The sequence below is a fragment of the Pollicipes pollicipes genome, unplaced genomic scaffold, assembly GCF_011947565.3.
Source record: "Pollicipes pollicipes isolate AB1234 unplaced genomic scaffold, Ppol_2.1 Scaffold_7231;HRSCAF=8579_pilon_pilon_pilon, whole genome shotgun sequence".
Taxonomy (NCBI): domain Eukaryota; kingdom Metazoa; phylum Arthropoda; class Thecostraca; order Pollicipedomorpha; family Pollicipedidae; genus Pollicipes; species Pollicipes pollicipes.
Window position 1 is genome coordinate 27514408 of NW_023597034.1, and position 17083 is coordinate 27531490.

The following is a 17083-nucleotide window of genomic DNA, read 5'->3' on the forward strand; positions in this document are numbered from 1 at the left end:
GGGCCGAGACCCCTGAATAAGACTCCGACCAGCCCCTCGTGCCCCTAGACCCTCCAATCTGGCGCTTGATCGTCGGGCTTGATGGGCTTTCTAGGCTCTCGGGGTCTTCTCAAACACTGCCTCTGGCCGGCTCGGGGCCCCTTGCCATCACAGGGTCCTTGTAAGGCGCTGTGGGGCGATGACAGACGCCGCAGCCACTACCAATGTAAATCGCTGGCTCTGGCTTTGTTCCTGTCTGGGAAATGGGCCCTCAGGCCTGTGCCGCTACGGAACCGGCTGTGCGTTACTGGTGGTATCTGACCAACATATAGGTTGCTGTCGACACAGGGGGCCCTGACCAACGCGCGGGGTCTGCCATTAGAGTGCCCGGCCCTGCCGGCCAGAGCTCCCGAATGCGACCTTCGGCCAGCCTTTCAGACCATTCGGACGTTCAAATTGGACCCTTAATCGTAGCTTCCGAGGGGCCCGAATGGCCCCTCGGAACTTTACGGGGTGAGGGGCACGTGCCCCTGTGCCCCCTGCCTGTTCTACTGCCCCCTTCTTATGTGCTGCGGGGCCCTAACGTTCGTTGAGGCTTCGTCCAATGTAAATGGCTGGAATTCGGACCCTTTGGGCTCTTAAACTGGGCACTAAATTGTAGGCTGCGAGAGGCCCGAAGGTCCCCTTGGGAACTAAGGGTGGCAGGCGTCCACTGTGACCCCCCCCCCCTCTTTGCTGCACCACTGGTCTCGAGCAGGAACGTGCCCTTTGTACCCCCCTACTTAGCCAGATCGCAAACCCTCGTTTTTTACTTTTTACTCACCCATTTTCAGAAACGTGCCAATTTTAGTAGTGAGCACTGAGCAGAGCCACTCTTGTGCCGACAACATATCGATAGTGCTGTGTTTCGGTGCTTGTTTGGTTGTGAGCTTCTCTACCGCGTCCTTTTCCGGTGTGTACGAAACCGGTGTGCAGTTATGGACAAGCCAGTTCAGCTCGCCCGTGTAAGCATCCAGTTTAATATGATATCAAGCTCAGTGGTGTGGATTGTAGTTATGAAATTTCGGTTATTTTGTACGCTTTTACTGGCAGTGGCTGCTATATTCTCCCCTCATGTCATGCTACATAGCTGCGCCGTGTTAGTATCGATGTTGCAGGGCTCCATGCTGCTGTGGTGGCGTTCTTGACGGCCCTGTAGTGATTTTAGTGCCGCTAGGGTAGCTTCTGTTTTGAAGGTGGAGTGTGCTGGCTGTGCTAAACTTCACATTCATGCCCAAGTGAGGAAGTGTGTACCTGTTTTATTGGTGGATCAAGTGAGATAATGCCCAGGTGTCGGAATAGAAGTTGCTGCAAGCAAAACTCGCGCGGTTTTTGGTTAGTGTATTTAATTCATGCTTCAAGAATCTATTCCAAGGATAAGAAAATTTCGATACTCATTGTTAACTTTTACACCTCTGTTATGCTGCTCTGCTAAGTGGTTAAATAATGGATGTTTCTTGGACATCAGACATGAACTATGATGAAGCAGGAATATTTCAGGGGTATTTTATTCTATCACATATCTGCTTGACTTGTTGTGCTAGATGCCCAGTGATGTTTGTGTGTGGTGACATGTGTTAAGTTCAGATAGGGCTAAATGGCTGAAATGAGTGCAACATGGTCACTATATGAATGTTTCAATTTGTTTCTTTTGAAAGAAATGTTTTCAAATAGCTAGGCTCAGCCTTGCATGCTCAAAATTTGTTGTCATGTTGTCTGTGCTGAATTAAGTGGTGACTGCATGAAAACTTGGGGCTCAATGGGATGAAGTTGTTGCTGGGGTGTCAGTAGTAAGCAGAACATGTTTAGTATGACATGTGTTTTGCAGTGTAAACTTTAGCTCCATAGTTCCATCTCTATGCTCATAAACCTGGTTCAAGTACCCTATCATTTAGATTAGGATTTTTGCAATGTGCAATATCATTATTAGCACACAAGACTCAAAAGGCAAGGGTTGAGAGTTTAAATTTTTCCCTGTCTGCTGAGAAGGTAGGTACATGCTTGCAGAGTACAATGCAATTATCCCACCAACATTGTAAAAATGTAATCATGTGAGTTCTCAAATTTATATAGCCTACAGCATATGAGCATTTTCAAGCCATCCTCAATGACACTCAACACATGGCCATTAAAACTGACTGAAACATTGCATGATGCAAGATCCATAGATTTGTTGGTACCTGGGCCTTTGCACTTAGTGCTGATTTGAGCCTGCCATAGTTTTCTAGTGCTGCGTAATATCTCTGGTACACACACAATTTTAGTGTTGTTTTAAGTTCTTAGGTCCATTTGTATCTATGCCTAGCCTTAGCCTTAGCCCATTTCTGACTGGGTTATCTGATGTGATGTGACTGGGCTCAAGTCCCAGAGCAGGTGCATTATTTGGCTCCACTGAAATGGAAAGGCCAGCTGGCAACAGGCCCATGAGGGTCAACTTGTGTCAGCAGAGGGTGGCCATGTTGCAGCATTGTGGCACAGATAAATCCCGTCAGCATTCCTGTCTGGCATTCTGTCTGCCACGAGGACAGGGGCAAAATTATCCTTGAAATGGATGGTATGACTTGGGTCATGGGTTCAGGGTACATGCAATGAACTGTGCTTAGCTGGTACTATAAACCCCAAGTCACACAAACAAACCATTTGGAATAAATGTAAAAAATTGAAGATGAATGATATGTTTGTATTTTAGATTGCAATGTGAGGAGTAGAGTTGTGTTCACTTAAGTATATATCAAATCTCACTTCACAGGTCTTGATTTTTGTGGGCGACAGCTGATATCTGAAGTTGCCCAATGTTTTTACAGTGCAGTAGGGTATAGCCTTGTATTCTATGCAGACAAGCTGCTGCTCCTTATTTCAAGAATACATTGGATGAAATCTGAATAGCTCAATTTCTGTGGTAATTTTGGGTTGAATTAACCATATTCTTTGCTGAGATTATAAGTCTTTCTGAAAGCTACATGTTTGTAAAGCATTGTCATGTGACAGGTCATGGGTGCCATAAGATTGTTACTGGAGGCCAGAGAAGAACATTTTCTGGGTGAATGAGCTAGAGCAGTATGACAGGGGTATCTGTTGGATCTGAAGAATACCAAGCTCCAAGGCCTGTTTGTTTTTCTCATAACTCATGTAGGGGAGCAATTTTGGACATGTTTCTCAGGCACTGCAGGCGGGTACTGCAGGGACTTATGGCATTGGATGGGAAGTAATAGTGGAAATCTTGTGCCACAAATCAACAATCGCCAATATAATTTTATTAGGTTGTGTGTATGGGTTGTAGTCGGAGGGCATGCGGCATGTAGCCATGTCTAAGATGTTCCCTTGTGTCTTGGCAGGTGACCAAGGTGCTGGGCCGCACTGGCTCTCAGGGTCAGTGCACCCAGGTGCGCGTGGAGTTCATGGACGAGACGAACCGCGCCATTATCCGGAACGTCAAGGGCCCGGTGCGCGAGGGAGACATCATCACGCTGCTCGAGTCCGAGAGAGAAGCCAGGAGGCTCAGATGAGGGACTGTATGGTAAGTGGAGGACTGAGTTTGGCTATGCACCTGTTGAGTTGTCCACCTATCAGGCGGAGATATTTGCGCCTAGATGCCTGTTTGGTGTGTGGTGCGCACATGCCATATCTGTGTTGTTGTTCGGCACGCTTGTGTGGGCTGTGCTTAGAAATGTGAAATCAAAGGATCTTGAGCATTTAATGTGCTGCATGAATTTGAACATGGGTTTGGCATGTATCCATTGAGTTGGATGCTTAAGTCAGCCCATTTGCTCAGTCTGTTGGCTGTTTGTCTTGGTTTGATGTGACTTTTCTTCATTGTATAATGTGCTTATAATGCACAGTGATCATTCTTAACCAAAAATATGTTTGTGGATGAAAGACCATAGACCACTGTTTGGGACAAGTGGCTTGCCCATAGATTCCATGCTCTCCATCATTATAAATCAGTGTGTGCTTTGCTGTTGCACTAAATCTAACATCTTGTTCCTTTTGTTTCAGGTGGTTGGATTTGATCCTGTGTCATGTTCTCCTGAAATGACGAGATAAATACAAACTGCGCTCGTCCGTTTGCATTGGGTGATAAGAGTTCGCTAGAAAGAAAACTGAAATGACCGCAGCCCATCAGACGTGTCACATCACCTGCACGCTGGGTGAGAGTACGAAGTTCCACGGGTACGTGACCACGCCGTTGGGGCACACCTGGCCCCTAGTTAGCGTATTTGTCACCTTAAATTCTGCGTTGTTTCTTCGTGGTGCCTCTGATGGTAACTCGGCCCGCAACGTTCCAAAAGCAGCGAGTCTCCCCCGCCCCGTCCAACGTAGCAACGTTGTATAGACAACCTCGAATATATTGTGGGGTCTCATCAGACTCCGAACACATTACACAAGCTTCGAAAAGCGGACCGGGCGCAAAACCGAGCCATCTGTAGGTCGTGCTTCGGCTGCTGACGTGCGGGAGGGGGGTCCTCGGTCCTCCTCTCCGGGCGGGGGTGGGGGGAGGGGGCACAGCCGTCACCGCTCGTCCACGGCGTACCGGGCGAGGAACTCTGCGCGGAACGGCGAGTCTTGCGTCAGCACCACGAAACCGGGCACGCCTCCCTTGACCACGTACCTGCCGGGGACGAGGAGGGGAGGTCACACAAGCGGGCCTCGGTGGCACGGCACGGACCACCAGCCGGGCACGCCGCCGCTGTCCGCACGCCGACTGGGGCGGGCCTCGGTCATTGCTTCCCGTCACAAGACTGGGTGGACGAGTCGCCGACGCGACCGCTGCGAGCGCAATGAGTTGTGCTCAGACAGCCGGTTACCAGCTACTGCCGCACAACGGCATTAACGAGAGAATCCAACACCTTGGCTACTTCCGCTGCCACTTCACGTAGCGCGATCGGCGAGGTAGCTACGGCTCCCGGAAGGCGATTAATCTGACCTGGGGTCGGCTAGCACCGCGCTCAGCTGCGTGTCTGGAGGCACGGGCACCAGCCGGGCTTGCAGGCCGTCATCGGTCTCATAGTAGACCTCCAGCCGGCCGGGCGCGTACCGCCGCTGCGGGTCCCACTCGGCCGGTGCGCTCTCCGGCCCGAACATGGTCCACAGGTGGCTGGAGAAGCTGCGGGCGACGCCGTCGGCCGTCGTCAGGGCCCGAACGAGCGGGCTACACCGACAGCGCTGGACAAGGTGCGGTACGCCGGCGACATGGCGGTGGGCAGGGTATGATTGCGTAACGGTTCGCCCGGAACTAGTATGGAACCGCAAGAAATCGATTCTGTTGGCCATTGTATTACTTCTGATGTACAGATAGACTTCAAGGGAATGTTCCACAATTGTATGGGGTTTTGGACAGAAAAAAAACATCTTGATCATTCGGCGCGGTTCACTGAAGCCCTTCCCTTCTGAAGACCTAAACCCCTCTAGTTTCCGAGCTATACGCCCGTGAAGGTGTGCACACGATGTGTCACGCACGCGCATCGTATTTTTGCTCTTCGTGTACACCTATTAAGGTTATGTACGCATCTATGACGCCGTAATAACGTCCATTCAAATTATGCCATTACATTGGCCTTGTGGCGACTAAGGCAAAGAAAAATGACTTATGGGGTCGTTCCTATCTGGCATTCGTTGGCACGACTTCCAAGTATGACGGCCGTCAACTGGCTCTCAATCAATATTGTGCGAGGCGCGACGGTGACGTCAAAAATGACCCGTTGAGGAGCATATTGACTGAATAGAGAACTTCTGATGTTCAGGGCAGCCTTTTCCGGTTAAAAGTACACCACTAATCATAGATGAACGCATTTCATTATATGCGATGCTTGCTTCAATGTTTAAATGCGGAGCATTCCCTTTAGCCGAGTGCCCGGTGGCGGGCGGGCGGGCCATGACTCATCCACTTGGGCAGCGTTCGCTCCAGCTGAATCTTTCCGCCGGCTCACCACGCCAGGTCAGCTAGGGAATCACGGGCGCACGACACAGGCGTGACAATCAATTCTGCCCAGGCACTGGTCAGCCGTCACGTTGCCACCACATCCCAAGCCGAAACAATGACATTGCTTTAGCACACCCGGCAGACAATCCGGTTCCGTCGCCGAGGCGGCGGGGGATCGCACGCGGCAGCGGCCGGCACCGGCGAGCCGGCGGAGCGGAGGGCGACCACTCACGTGTCGGTCTCGAGCGCCGCCTGCACCAGGTCGCTCTGCGAGTGCTCCGGGTACAGGAACATGAGGGGCCAGCTGAGCACGCCGCCGTCCGTCAGCCGGACGCCGCTCTCCAAGCCGGGCACCTGCGGACTGAGCAGCTCCGGTCGCAGGCCGGCGCCGCCCACTGCAAAACATCCCAGACCCCCGGTCAGGCGCCAGCCGGCGCGTACTGCACCGTCGACTGCAGGCCGGCGCCGCCCACTGCAACACGCCCCGGACCCCCGGTCAGGCGCGAGCCGGCGGATACTGCACCGCCGGCTGCAGGCCGGCGCCGCCCACTGCAACACGCCCCGGACCCCCGGTCAGGCGTCGACCGCACGGCACTGGTACACAAGTGGGCTCGCCGGCCTATGGTCCCGTGCCGCGCCGACGACGCACCGCACCACAGGCCTCGGACCGCGCAGGACAGCTCTGAGGGTGCCGGCGGGACCGAGCGCCGAGACCGGCCGCCGGTTATTCCAACACGCCAGGCCGCGCAGCTGACGCCGTGGGCCGCACATGCCGGCGCCGGCATTGGAACAGCTGCGGGCGTCGCCGTGACACGCGTCCCAATCGGACAGCCGTGTTTCGGGGCGTCGGCTCGGGAACACTGACCTGCCTTGCCCTCGGCGTTCAGCACGCGCACGCCCCGTGACCGGAGCGCCTCCAGTAGCTGGTCATCCGCCGCTTTCTGTTGCCGCTCCTTCAGTGCCGCCTTCCTCTGGTTCCGTTCTTCCACGCGCTGGAACGGCGCCACAGATGAGCTTCTCACTACCGCAACGTCGTGCCCTGACCCGCTGTTTCGGTGGGCCACATCCAGTCCTGCTTTCTGTCCCGGCGACTTACGCCCTTCTCGGACTTCTCTGACATCTCGGTACCCCGCGCCCGGTCCTGACCCGACGCCTCGGTGGCCTGCCATCGGTGCTGACCGGACGCCCCGTGACCCGCACCCTTTCCGGCCAGCCGGCGCCCGCCGCTGACCTGAGTGGCGGCGGCGGCGTGCCTCAGGCGCACCAGCTCGGCGTGAGTCGGCTCCAGCGCCAGGCCGCGGTCGCACCAGCGCACCGCCTCGGCCGAGCGGCCCAGGCCGGTGCAGCACTGCACGGCCCGCACGATCGCCTTCAGGTGGCCAGCCGTCAGCGCCACGGCCCGCTCGCAGTCCCGCAGCGACGACCTGCCGACGTCAGCGGAACACAGGTCAGCAGTCCCGCAGCGACGACCTGCCGACGTCAGCGGAACACAGGTCAGCAGTCCCGCAGCGGCGACCTGCCGACGTCAGCAGAACACAGGTCAGCGGGACACAGTGCCGACCTGCCGACGTCAGCAGAATATAGGTCAGCGGGACACAGCGGCGACCTGCCGACGTCAGCGGAACACAGGTCAGCGGGGCACAATGCCGACCTGCCGTCGTCAGCAGAACACAGGTCAGCGGGACACAGCGCCGACCTGCTACCGTCAGCAGAATATAGGTCAGCGGGACACAGCGGCGACCTGCCGTCGTCAGCAGAACACAGGTCAGCGGGACACAGTGACGACCTGCTGCCGTCAGCAGAGCACAGGTCAGCGGGACACAGCCGACCTGCCGTCGTCAGCAGAATATAGGTCAGCGGGACACAGTGCCGACCTGCTGCCGTCAGCGGAACACAGGTCAGTGGGACACAGCGGCGACCTGCCGTCGTCAGCAGAACACAGGTCAGCGGGACACAGCCGACCTGCCGTCGTCAGCAGAACACAGGTCAGCGGGACACAGCCGACCTGCCGCCGTCAGCAGAACACAGGTCAACGGGACACAGCCGACCTGCCGCCGTCAGCAGAACACAAGTCAGCGGACACCGGTCAGCGAGACCGGGTCAGTAGGAGATAGTCGCCAACACAAGGTGTGCTGCACATAGTCACGGATATCAAGCGGAACACGAAGAGGGCACTATAAGCATGACTTGGCCGGCACAATGCAGCAGAACATCGTTAAGGGGACGCGCACAGCCGGGCGGTCAGCCGTATGCGGTCAACGGGCCGCAGTCTGAGTGACATCGTCCACAGGACGGCGTCGGAGGGGCATGCTCAGCAGGGCACTGTAAAGCGTACCACAGGGACGGCGAAACTGGTGGTGAGAGGTCGCTGCGGCGGCTGGTGATGAAAAACACTGGTAAACGTGGTCGATAGGCATGGGTGGTGTAAGACAGTGGACCTGAGCTGTTCTGGACGTCGGTGATGTAACGCAGGGGACCTGGATTCCCGGCTGCTGACCTGAGGTTGCCCAGATAGAAGTGCGCCGCCGCCCGGTTGGTCAGTAGCTGGGTGATCAGCTCCGTGTTCGTGTGGCGCTGTCGCAGACCCTCCGAGTAGTTGTCCACCGCGTGTCGATATTTCTTCACCTTGAAGCAGATGTTGCCGTCCTCTTTGAACGTGGCCGCCAGCTCTGCGTGCGGACCATTCGGAAAGAAGACTGTGATTTCCGAAAGCAGTGTTCAACTTCAAGCTGTGCAGAACAGTGGAGACGTGGCCAGCGTCAGCGCTCGCGGGTGACCCGGCCCGCCGTGGCCGCCGCGTCAGGCCGCCAACGAGTGCCACTGAAGGGTTTGTCCTGTCCTCTTACGCCGTGAGGGATCCGAGTGATCCCTCGCGGCTAGGCACTTGCTAGACACTTTCAAATTTCACACCAGGTGGTCATCTGGAACCTGGTGATTTCAGGTAAAGGTTCAGAACTCATGCATTGTGAATCATGCATTCATGAGCACGACAGCACTTTCTCTGCTGGAACAAGTACCGCTAATGGCAATGTATTATACGAAGTTAATATAACGAAGCCATCTATGGATACAATATTTCATTAATGTAATCAATTTTACGCTCATTTCTTTTACACCTTGGTCAAAATTCAGCACATTATAAGGGGACGAAAGCATAAGGGGGTAAGCACTTTATGTTTTGTTTCAGGCCCAAAAAGCACGTCGGGTAAAGGTTCACATTTCCCGAAAATCCAGCATATTATAAGGGTACGAAAGCATAAAGGGACAAGCCCTTTATATTTTGCTTCAGACCCAAAAAGTGCGTGGGGTAAAGGTTCACGTTTTCCGGCCATACCGTTTTGGTCACATCTGATAGTCCTAAAAGCTTAGTGAATTTCCAAACACATTTTACCCAAATCCCAAAGGCTCCACATGTGAAAAGGTGACAATATACGACCATCATTTCGCGGCATCCTGCATCAGAACATGCGCAAAAGTTCACATTAAGGCGACTGTCGCGTCTGCTGAAAGTTGCCTCCATTTTTTGGCTCTCGCTTCGGTTTTTGATGCCACTCCTGCGAATCATTTGCCTCAAGTCATTGTGTAAAATAATAATTCGTTTGAGAAAACTTGCGAACGTCTAAAATCTGATAATGTCTGAGTGCCTGTCTGGCTGTTGTGTCAATGTCAGTTTCCACGGCCTTGCACTCGGAAACAACGGATTAGGACGAAAGCAACCACATTCGGTACAACCCTGTATAAGCACGCGCTCGGGTGGGAGGGGGAGGGGGTAAATTTGACCACCCTCCGAAGGCTTTCCCGGAATGATTTCCGAACGGCGCGACGAAACCACGCCAAACTTTGCACGGCTGTAGAAAATTGAATAGCGGATCGTGTGGTGTAAAAAATTAATGTATTTTGTAAGGTCACTCACCTGTAGCAGGCCAAAGTCAAGCCATGGATTTAGTGAAGTCAATTCTAGGGGATCGTTCAATCTAATAAAACAACGGAGTGTTCGACAAAGCATAAACATCTGATATACTTATTAGGCAATACAACAATTGGATTAACAAATTACACTGACCCAGGGTCAGGGATGAAGGTCACACTAGGGTCACAACCAACCTCTTTTATTACTGTAGGGTTTGCTTTAAACGGTAGTTTCTAGTGCTCATTTCGAATTTATTGATCACAGGAACCGCAAAATATATCTTTCGTGACTTCTTAAAGGTCATAATAGGTCATCGACCTAAAGCAACCAAAGGCCATCGTTTTGCTCTTAGGAACATAATGTCTAACGTAATCTTTGTCGCTTCTTCAAGTACAAAACTCAACGCAGTCCTGTATGATTTCGGCAAACATGACCTTCGAAAGGTCAAACAGGGTCACTGACCTTAAATAAGCATGTGACCGTTTGATTAGAACAGGTAACTAGGTTCTGGAGGACTTTGGAGAACAATCTGGAGTCTGACCTTGTTTGACCTTATTTGATCCGGAAGCCATAACCTAGGAAGCTCAAACTTTGACCTAAGGGAGTTCACGTACAGGCCAACACACCCTGTAAGTTTGGTGTCTCTAGCTCTCTTAGTTCCCGATATCTCAGGGGGTCAAACTGACCCCACCCGAGCGAAGGGTATCCAACCGGCCGCCCGGGTCCGTGTTAGTCTTGAAACGCATGGAAAGGCAAAAAGTGCACAAGCAACTACCCCATACGCGTCTCCCTCCCTCAGAATGCGCTCCACGGCAATGCCTGGACTTCCCCAAGCCTGTTGGAGGGGGCGGGGGGGGGGGGGTGGGGGGTGGCGCGGGGGCTCCGTCCGCCGGTCGGCGCTGGCTGATTCACGGTTTCACCACACGTCGTCAGCCGATGACGCGGCGATGCCAACACGGCTGGACGACCAGCAGCGCCGGCCCGCCGCACGTCGGTGACGCCGTACTCACGCCCGGCCATGCCCGTCTTCGTGCAGACCCTCAGGTCCTCCGTATCCAACATGTTCTCCGCGACAGGTGGCACACAACGGCGCGGGAGGAGGCCCACCGCCAAAAGTGAGTTGGGCTTCCGTCCGCGTCTTTACTTCTAACTTTTGATTTTTCAGCATATTTATTACATTGTAGCCTGGTATTCCAGATTTGCGTGCTTTCGAATGGCTGTTTACGCCAGCAATCTAATGCTGTGCACGTTTGTTTTGTAGGAAGTGCCCATGCATACAAGTGTAAGCGCTAAGATTTAAGCGCGCTTACCTGTGGGCAGTTGTCAGTGCATTTGTAGATGTAAGCACGTATGAACGTGTCGCGTTATGTCTGTGTTAGGTTGTGGTCACGTGCTCAACACGTCTGACGGGACGGTCAGGCGCTGACAGTCGGGACAGCTGCCTGACTGATCAGATACAGGTGTCAGACAGCGACAAAGATCGCAACAAGTCTAGCCAACACCACGCCATCTTCGGAACGAAGGGGAGAAAAAGGACCGGTAAATATTCCACATCCGACCCTCTTGTCTCGCTCATACTTGATCCAGCACCGTCCCAATGTCTCGTTTGCCCGGGGTAACCTGTATACGTCAGCATAGAGTGAGGGTGAAGTGTGCCCTAAGGACCGTACGAGCGTCCACACATGCCCCGAAGAGGTGTCCCTGTGCGGCCTATGTCTCGGCGCAGGGCTTAACGGTGAATGTAGCCTTGTCCAACCACTATCCATAGTCCTTTCTACGAATGCCCCCAAAAAGCGTCCGCAGGAAACACATGCACGGGGCGCTACCCGCCGAGCTCCCGAAAGAACGACCGCTTTTAACGCCCCGGGGATTTTTCGAAGTAAGTGGGCTTTGATAACGTCACGGCCAGTCGGCATAGAAACAATAATATAACAGCGTCGCGTCCCAGCACACGGGAGGTCTAGCCTCCACAACCTCTATTCGCCTCGAGCCCATCATTCGCGAAGACCGAGAGTGGACAAGTACCATGCTGTCCTCAGCCGGCTGTTCTCGCCCCTCCGATTGCGGTACGGTTGCCGTGCCACGACTGGGCGGGGCTTGGTCACCGAACGGAGCCAATGTTGTGCAACGCCTTTCATGGCCAGGCGACGTGTGCTTCCGGCGCCAGTGTGTATGTACACCTCATCGTACGATTTGGATTGGTCGTGCGAATAATGTCCTTGAATGTGGTGATGAAAATACGCACTGGGCATTCGTACACATCATCAAATCACTGTTGCTTTATATTCCGCCACGCGGCGAAACAGATCAGGAAGCCGCCAGAGATGACCTGCCTAAGCGCATCAGATACCAGCGTAAAACGTGCATGCAGCAACAATAACCGACCAATTCTCGTATCCGCTGATAGGCAGTCACCCAGTCGTTAACAATGTCGTGCACTCAGAGCTGTAATGTGAAAAGGCAAACGTGAACAAAACAAAGTAATCAGAATCAGAGCAATCAATAATGATCCCGCCATTAGCTTTTGATAACGAGGATTCTAAATATCAGTTGGAGACCAGAGACACGATGATGTGAGTGCAGCGCGCCTCCCGTCGGTCAAAAACGTCGATTCCGACTGTATGCTACTACCATACTGAGCGTGCTGATAGGCGTTGCCATGTTTTTCAGCCGAATTTGCTTGCTGCGTCGTTGATGTGCCAGGGTGTTCGTGCTGTAGGCTCTAAGTGATACGTGGAAGCGAAACCGCGACAGTGACTTGAGAAACGTTTATCCCTGAGATATTTGGAAACGTGTCACATTTCACAATATCAGCGAAAATGCACGTACTTGCAGATGCAAGAACGGATAAGAGTAGATGTGCCGCGCGCACTTAACATTACCATTCATCTTCACATACATTTTGGATATAAATGACATCGAATGACCAAGATACGGGGAAAAGTCAAGACGCAGGGCGGCCCCACACAACGCGCCAGCTTCAATGTGGTATCCAATAAACCAGTTGCCCAGTGGTCCGAAATAATTAGACCGCCTCTCGTTCCGCATTTTGACCAGACACGATGCTGGCAATGGGCTCTAATTTGCAGAGCATATAATCAGTAACGAAAATAGCCATTCTAAAAAATCAAAATACACGCCGAACTTAACGAGCCGAAACAAAAAAACAAAAATTCCCGCCCAGCAAAACACGCAAGCACCACTATCTACACCCACCGTTTCACAAAGACCAAGGAAATAGCTTCATAAGATGAAATGTCACATGAAAAGAATGTAATTCTTCATGAAAAGAATGTAACCCTTCCTTGGACTCCAGCGACTCATGTCGGAACAAGGAGGCATTATTGATCGAACTGCGAAGCGTTATTGACCTGAACTCCCTCCTCCAAATTGAGTCAAGGGGTTGAACAGTGAAAAATGGCCCAATCTTCCCAACCAAACTATGCCAAAACACAGGTTTCTCCTCAGATTTGGCCCACGGTCTTCCCAAACTTGGGGGTGGGGCTGGAGCCCAAGTTTGGGAGGGGGTGGCTGGAGCCCAAGATGGGGGGGGGGGCTGAAGCCCAAGTCGATGGGGGGGGGGGCTGAAGTCCTCTAACTGAATGGGAAACTACACCCCGTCCCCTCGTTCAGGCGGCAAGGACTCTTTGCAGATCCCCTTCCGCCCGCAAGATTTTTAGTCACCCCACCCCTACCCCTCCCCGCCCCGTCATGAAAAGGCGGCGCATCGACGGGGAAGCCGGAGCATCAGTCAACTTCAAAGAACAACCGTGATGTTAGTCGAGCAAGGAAACGTGAGACTCAGGATAGCGACGATGTCACATGTAACCAGTCAACACATCCGCAATGGCCTGTGTAAACAAGCCGAAAGGATAGGCAGCAACAGCATGCTATGAAAATACAAGCATGTTAGCATGATCAGCATCAGCATGGTGAAAATGATCTGATCGAATTACGGGCATAATATTTGGGTCATTTCAAAAGTGACATCAACTGGCAGGGAGCAGCCACGTTATGGCACTGTACGAAATGGCCTTGGGCAGAATTGTCTTTGGTGCTGCAATTACAATACCTTGGTGGAGTGTTCAGGCAATATTTGGAACACAGAAGTGTAGCATGGTTAAAAGACACTGCCAAATGCAACCATCATACAAGTCAAGGCCATCAGTATACCACAAACTATCCCTCCAGTAGCTGTAAAGTTAGCAGCAGTAGTAAGGATATTTATCTCAACACAAGACCAACCTTCCTCAGTATGAAGAGTCTTGTCATATTTCAGATCCTGCAATCCCTGGATGAGAGGAGGCAGCTCCTCTCCATCCTCAAATGGCTTGCTCCTGAAGAATGGATGCTCTTGCATTTCCTACCAAAAACGGCTTTTGATCAACCTCATGCAAAATAAGGGTATTCAATGGATCACATTACAATCACAATCAAATTTATGCATTGTCTGGCCTCATCTACCCTTGAGCTGGACAGCAGGCCTTAGTACTTGGCATGGACATTTCCAGACAAAATCAGCTCTGGTCCCTAGAGGAAAGTGGTCTTTTACTAATTGTCAACAGTTAAACATCAAACATCAGCAGCAAAACAACAGCAAAAACATCACCTCCATACAGGCTGTGAGTGCCAAAAGCAGTTTTATAGAACATTTCCTGCATTAGAGGGCATTTGACAGTGAGTGTCACACAATATGATTATGACAAACTTACCTTTTCCCATGTATCAGGTTTCCAGCCATCTTTGTATTTTGTTTTCTTCAGGCTTCCTATAAAGCTGTCCAAATCGTCATCCAGAGATTTAGCCAACTTCTGACGCTCCTCATCAGTCATGCTTGAATTTTCTTTAGGGTGTTCTGCCATGCCTAAGAAATGATGCTTGATAAAACAGAGACAACCTTGAAAACTGTGCCTTAAGAAACTTGTTTAGAAGTAAGTATAGATTTTTAATGTGAGAGCACACTAGTTCATTTATCATGTTCCATGTTACCACAAATTTCCTCATTTCACTAACAATTGGATAACTTAATTCATTAGCATGTTTCTTCATGTTGCCACACATTTTGTCATTGAATAACCATGCAAAACAAATAGGCAACACCATTTTCATAATCTATAACTATGACTCCATCTTTAAACACAGTCCATTCATTATATGTATGCAGTTAGATGGTGCGAATTTTGACCATCATGGTAATATACAATCATGTTACACTTTCTTGCTTCTCACCTTAACCTAAAAATAATGTCGAAGGCGAAATTATAGTCAAAAATCGGTCGCACAAACCCCAGACGTCAGAGAATATCGATGACAAATATCCCGGAGACCCGCACCCCACACACGCACCACGCAACGTACTGCTCGAATGCGACAGGCATGTTATTGTGCAACGGGCATGGTAAATGTATCAGCTGCGGATGAACTGCCTACACCTTTGTAGTCCAAAAGTTTTAAAAGTTATTTCAGGAAAAAGTTTTCGAATTTGTAACACAATGAGGGAAAGCGGATATCTTGCTTTGCTTAAGCCTTTCCTTTGCGCGGGCAATTCATTTATTCGACAATTGTGGGGTAAGTTGACCAATGTCGTTTCCGTATCAGCTGTTTTCCTTTGTTGTTGTTATCGTTTACATTTGATAGCGTGACGGGGAGCGATGTGCGTATTATCTCCGTGTTTCTCGCCCCAGACCCAATACAAATCGTGCAATCTGTCGCGACGGTGGGCCGCGTTCGCGATTGGACGTTTCGGCATACTATTGGTGTGAATCGTAGGTTCAATCTTTCTGCATCACTTCAACGCAGCAGTCTTTTCATACCTAGCCTCCTGAATTGCCGAAGTTCCAGATTCGCAAAACCATAAGGGCTGCTATGTCCCTGATTAATCGTCCTAGAGTATCCCCGGGGCTTAGATACTGTTTTGTCCTCAGATGTATGACTTTTTGTGATATTGGGCAAATCAATGCATCATACTTTTATTTTTACATTTGCTATTGTTTTCACATGTTGGCCAGTAGCCCAAAAAAACATTACATTCTTCAGTGTTGGATGTGATGTGAACATGATGTACTTGATTTGGTGCATGTATGTTTTAAATGTAGTTCAGGCTAACTTGTGTGTAATGTTTTTTTCAATTCCGTTAACCTCAGAGAAGTTTTCAGTGTGAATACCTATTTCTCTTTCTTCTTTTTTGCTGTAAATGGCTACTACAAGATCCTAATTTTGTTGAACATTATCACCCTAGGGGTGGAAATTACTGGTTGGACATGCTTCAAACTCAGGACACTGATATTTTTGCTGCAAGTCTGCTCTCTGGGCCATCAATTTATATAGTTATAACTGGTGGCATGTGCTTTTTGTAACTTGGCAGGCTGGTATCAGGCTGGAATGGCTCTGCACAAGGAAAAATTGGGAGTAGGGGCCAAAGAGACAGCTGCCAACATAATTAAATACAAATTTCACCATCACCCTGTGACATTACATGACAAGTAGTCCTTCCAAAATCAGTTCTGCTCTGCCAGCCTTTTCTCCTCTCTAGGTTTTGCAACCACCAGCTTGGAAGACATGGGAAAGGCTGGGTGGCAGGTCATATAGGCAAGGTTCTCTAACAACATGATTCTACAGCCCTGCTTATAGCATTCATGTTTTGGGATTTAGAAAAGGATATGGTGTGTAGGTTCATTTCATATTGAACTTAAAACTTGTAACAAACTTCATTCTGTGGCTGGAACAGTCAAAGTTTATCGTAAACTAATGTTTGTTCACAAGCAACATTGTTATAACCTTAAAAAGTGGTGAGTTATACTATGAAGTGGCTAGACCTTATTCAAAATTTGACTTAACTTTAACAGTTCAAAGCTAAAAAGATCAACCATTTCCAAGCATGGCATGTCACCATCTCAACAAGATCACATGACTTTGTGCCCAAGTTAACATGAAATGTGGCAAACTTTGATCATGATCCAATGAAGAGCTATACTGAGTAATGCTTAGGTTTTCACCCTATTTTGAGGTTATGCTTTGGCACACAAGTGCCTTCCCTACATGCATCTGTGGAATCAAGTACAAGATCAAAGCATCATAAAATTAGCTGGGATCCTGGAGGGGCAAGTTATGGATTATGGTGCTTGAACACTTCAGTACCTCCTTGTGCCAATATTAATGGCTGCAATATTAGCTGGCAGGCCTTCTGTTGTGGTGCTCATAGCATGTTATCATGTGTCAGATTTTATCAGTGGTCA

The 17083-nt window shown here is 50.7% G+C and overlaps 1 protein-coding gene across 1 annotated transcript in view; it reads right to left on the reverse strand.

Moving 5' to 3' along the window:
* Positions 1-4019: 4019 nt before the first annotated feature.
* Positions 4020-17083, reverse strand: part of Dpit47 (DNA polymerase interacting tpr containing protein of 47kD) — a 22623-nt gene continuing 9559 nt past the window's right edge. Inside the window, exons 7-14 of the mRNA XM_037233681.1 lie at positions 14561-14712; positions 14094-14211; positions 8436-8607; positions 7170-7362; positions 6804-6930; positions 6171-6333; positions 4943-5122; positions 4020-4627 (exon numbers count right to left, since the gene is read on the reverse strand). Of these exons, the coding sequence (XP_037089576.1) occupies positions 4528-4627; positions 4943-5122; positions 6171-6333; positions 6804-6930; positions 7170-7362; positions 8436-8607; positions 14094-14211; positions 14561-14712 (1205 nt within the window). The 3' untranslated portion in view covers positions 4020-4527. The remainder of the gene's footprint in view (positions 4628-4942; positions 5123-6170; positions 6334-6803; positions 6931-7169; positions 7363-8435; positions 8608-14093; positions 14212-14560; positions 14713-17083) is intronic.